Source organism: Chaetura pelagica, unplaced genomic scaffold (genome assembly GCF_000747805.2).
Source record: "Chaetura pelagica isolate M959 unplaced genomic scaffold, ChaPel_1.0 scaffold290, whole genome shotgun sequence".
Taxonomy (NCBI): domain Eukaryota; kingdom Metazoa; phylum Chordata; class Aves; order Apodiformes; family Apodidae; genus Chaetura; species Chaetura pelagica.
The window spans coordinates 124,953-129,393 of NW_009951792.1; the positions used below are offsets into that span (position 1 = coordinate 124,953).

Sequence of the window (4,441 nt, forward strand, 5' to 3'; positions counted from 1 at the left end):
ATGGCCCGGCTCTGAGCTCAGCCCAGCACGGCCCCGGCACAGCCCCGCACCAGGGAGCGGTAGGCACTAGAGTCTGACAACCCCGGGCACAGCGCTGGGCTGGGGGCACCGGGCTGTGACCTGGCATCACCCCCAGGCCATGTTCTGGCTCCAGGGGGGCCCCACGCCCAGTTCCAGCACTGACCCCAGGGCACCAGCCAAGCCCTGTGGCACCCAGGCCTCACACGGGGACCCAACCCGGTGTCCATGGGGACCGGCCACAGCTCTGGCTCACGCTGGGTGTGCACGTGTGTCCCCAGGGCCCGTTGCCCTCTCAGACTGACCGTTGCCCGGACGGATCCACGGCTCAGCAGCTCCCCGGTGCTGTGTCTGGTGCTGAGTCCAGCTGGGGGCTGTGCCAGGCACTGGTCAGCGCGGTGCCATCCGGGGCTGGGCCATTGGGGCCATCGTGGCATGGGCCACTGATGACACGGGACTGTGGATGGCACCAGCCGGGGGGAGGGGACAGGGTGACCCGCTGCCCCTGCATCGCTGGGACAGAGTCCGTCCTGTGTCCCTGCACGCCCTGTGGTCCTGGCCATGTGTTGGTGCTGGGCAGAGGGAGTACAGCAAGGCCCTGGGGGATGGGGGTGGGGAGGTGTCCCCTTGCCCCTTTCAGCCTCTCATGCTGTAGCAGAGAACCCTGTGGCCCCTCCATCCCACGTCCCGTTACACCTGGGAGCCCCATTGGCCCCCACTGGATGAGTCGGGGGGAAACTGAGGCAGGAGCCCCTGGATGGTGCTGGGAGGAGCCATGGCCAAGGCCCTAAGGGCCATTTCCCTGCATCCCAAAAGCTGGAAAGGGACCCAAGGGCACCTGAAGCTTGAGCTGCAGGAGGAGATGAAACAAGAGCAGGTTTGCCAGATACAAATATCTTGATAATCAGCACTGATTAGAAAGGAACTACAGTGCAGACTGAAGTACATGGCAATTTAATAGCTCATTAAAATGTGTTATTAAAAAATTAAACTGCTGAAACTCCATTGGAAAGTGATTTGATTGATTGAATATCTGTCTTTGAACATTTGGGGGCGGATTGATGAGCAGATTATATATTGATCAAATTGTTGGAATTAATTGCATTAATGTTGAAGATTTGGGCGAACTAGAAACTGCTTGAGGTAAGTGACTTAGCAGGAGCAGCTGGAGCGAGGAGGCCTCAGGCCTCAAACTGGAACTCGAGGTGTGGTCTTGTGATGAAACCTCAGTTAAAACTTTTACTCTGCCACCTGGACTAACACACCTCAACATGAGGAGAAACTTCTTTCCTGTGAGAGTGACAGAGCCCTGGGACAGGCTGCCCAGAGAGGTTGTGGAGTCTCCTCTGGAGACTTTCCAGACCCACCTGGATGCAGGACTGTGTGACCTGCCTGGGGTGTTCCTGCCGTGGCAGGGGGGAGGACGTGATGATCTCCAGGGGCCCCTCCAACCCCTATGACTCTATGATTGAAGCAATATGTAAACAATGATAGAAATATTTAAATTATTTTATCCAGAGCACAAGTCTTCCCAGAAGAGGCTGAGGGAAGCACGGTTTCCATTATCACTGTGGCCAAGACCATCCAGTCTCCCACCAGTCCTTCTCCATTCCCAGCTGGCAAGTTCCTGCTTGGCTTCTGAGTACTTGGAACAAGATCATCTCTCCCCCAGGAATTTCACAGACCTGCTGGTCCCAGCAATGTAGTGTTCCCAGCTGGTGGTGGGGAACTGGAATTCCCCCTGAAGGACAAGGGCTCCCAACCCAGAAACCTCTCCTCGTGGCCTGCAGATGAACTCCTGGGGGTCACCATGCTGGCTGGGTGGTCAGGAGCAGACCCTGCTACAACTTCTGCTTTGATTCCATCCTCTCATCCTCCCTGAGAGGCTCAACCACCCTATGGTGACTGTCAGGGCTCCCCATGCCACCCTGTCTCCTCCCCACAGGGCAGCCCCCACCCCCTGTCCAGCCTATGCCCTCCCAGACCCTAACCCCAGGGATGTTTCAGCTCTGGGAAGGAACCAAGGGCCTCCAGCCAAAGGCACTGCCATCAACAGTCTCTGAGAGCCCCGGCCCCCCCACCTCCTTTCCATCCTGGGGGGGCTGTTGGGGTGGATGGAACTCTGGGAGCCCCCACATTCTATGCACCAGAGAGTCCTTAGCAACCATCAGACAGACAGAGCCATGGTGCAGCCACGGCAGTGGGTACCCCAGCACAGCCCCCAAGTCCCTCTGGTCCCCCAGCCCCTCATGCTCCCTGAAACCTGCAACCCTCGAGGTAGGGACCAACTCCTGCAGCCTGGGAACCAGACCTGGGGACACAACTGGAGGTGACCTCTAGCTCCTGTCCCTCTTCCAGGCTCAGTCAACATGTACCCAGTGCCAGGGCAGGCACAGCCCCTCCCTGCAGCTGGAGCATCTCGGGTGTGGGGGGCACCCTGGGCACCCCCAGCAGGTATGGCACCTCATCTGCTCCGGCACCCCAGCACCTCCAGCATCCTCCACTCCCAGCACTCCCACATCACCAGCTCAGCACCCCCATATCCTCTTGCAGTGATGGCTCGGGGGTCCCTGCCCTCTCCTGGGGTGTGTGTGCCTGGTCAATCCCATTTCCAGGGAATATCCCAAATCCTTGAGGCCATCTCTCCCGTTTCACCATCCCTCGGGCACAGCAGCTCACCCTTAGGAGTGCCCAGGCCACCAGCTCCTGACCTGCAGCTTGGTGGGTGCCCCTGGCCAGTCCCCCTGGCCCAGCACGGCTCCCCCCACCCACCCAGGGCTGCAGAGGGCTCCATGTGGCTGCTTTTTCGACCCCCGGCTCTTCCACATCCAATGGACTACCACCAACCTGCCACCACCGGCCACCTCCACTCCAGGCCACTGCACTGCTGCTCTGCCAGGGGCTGTCCTGGGGGGCCTCAGGGGCTGGGTGACCCCCCTGGCCTGGACAGCCCCTAGGACCAGCCAACAGGACATCCAGGGACAGGCTGTGCAGCTCAGCATCCCTGACACAGCCACTCCCACGGGGCCAACCCAGGGCTGGGACGTCTCCCAGGGCAACAATGTCCCCCCGGGTGGGGATGTCCCCCCCAGCTCCTGTGCTGGCCCCCACATCCAAGCCCTTGGGGACCCAGCAAGTGACACTGCACTGGTGGAGGAGACGCTGCTGGGCTGCTCCCTAGTCAGCCAGGACCGACCCAGCAGTGTCCCTGTGCCTGGGGACTCTGGTGGCGCCGGCAGAGCTGCCCCTCCCTGTGACTTTGCCTCCCTCTCGCTGCCCGATGAGCTGCTGTACCCCGACTACAGCGTCCCCGAGACTGCCAACTCCGTCCTCAGCCTTGCAGAATTTGTCATGGAGCTGGAGCCCCAGGAGCCATGGGGGGACCTATCACCACCCCAGCCTGGCAGGAGCGACATAGAAAGCACGGGAGCCTAGAAAAGGAGGAAGAAGAAGCAGAAAAGCATCTGGCTGGGGTGGGAGGGGGGATGAGAACCACAGGGATGGGATGGGGGCGAGTGCCTTTGGGGTAGGGGGTGCAGTGCTGATATATGATAATACATTCATTACATATTTACTTTTTTTTTTTTTTTCCTTGAAAAGCTGTTTCTCCTTGGGCTGGGAAACCATCGTGAGGATGGGGATTCATTGGAACGGGAGGTCATAATGGGAACGGGAGATTGTTGGGATGGGAAAACCATCATTGGGCTTAGATACTGTCATCATGGTGGTAAAACCATCATGGGGATGGAAATGACTAGGATGGGAAACCAGTGGATTTGGAAACCATCACTGGGATGGGAGATGATTGGGATGGGGAAAACCTTAGGTTGGGAAACCATCGTGGAGATGGGAGATTGTTGGGACAGGAAAACAACATAGACCTGAGAAATCATTGTTGGGATGAGAAACCATAGAGGGAATTGGAAAGCACCACTGGGATGGGAAGCCACCACAGGGTTGGGAAATCATGGTGGAGGATGGGAAGTCATCCCAAGGACAGGAAATTGTTGGTGTGGGAAGTCACTGGGATGAAAAACCAAACCATCATGATGGCCGTGGGGATGGGTCTCCCAGGTTGGCGTGTGCCCCAACAAGCCCCACTCTGGGTAACTGCGAGGGCAGGTACAGCAGAACCTCCTGCACCTCCCAGGGAGCACCCCAGCCAGCTTTGCCCCCCAGGATCTCATCCCATCACCCCTCCCCTCCTCACCCCCCCCAGGGACTGCACGTGGTGCTTGGTGGGAGCTTCATATCTGGGTTTGTCTTCCTTGCTCATCAGATTTAACTCACGGGAGTCTCATCTTTACATTAGAGATCCAGTTTGAGGGGACAGGACATGGGGGAAAGGAGACATGAGAACGGGGAGGAGATGGATGAGGGCATGGGGGGACAGGGGAGGGGATGTCTGGAGGTCTCTGGGCAC

The 4,441-nt window shown here is 58.6% G+C and overlaps 1 protein-coding gene across 1 annotated transcript; it reads left to right on the plus strand.

Moving 5' to 3' along the window:
• The first annotated feature begins 2,267 nt into the window (after positions 1-2,267).
• Positions 2,268-3,453, plus strand: PRR22 (proline rich 22). Its single transcript, XM_010001475.1, has 2 exons — positions 2,268-2,295; positions 2,795-3,453. Exons 1-2 carry the CDS (start codon positions 2,268-2,270, stop codon positions 3,451-3,453), a joined length of 687 nt encoding a protein of 228 aa, XP_009999777.1.
• The last annotated feature ends 988 nt before the right edge of the window (positions 3,454-4,441 follow it).

What these genes read in the sequence shown, in the direction of transcription:
- PRR22 (XM_010001475.1), top strand. Translation starts at nt 2,268, where the DNA reads ATGCTCCCTGAAACCTGCAACCCTCGAG. An exon ending in TGAAACCTGCAACCCTCGAG is followed by an intron (nt 2,296 to 2,794) that starts GTAGGGACCAAC and finishes CCACCCACCCAG; the next exon opens with GGCTGCAGAGGGCTCCATGT.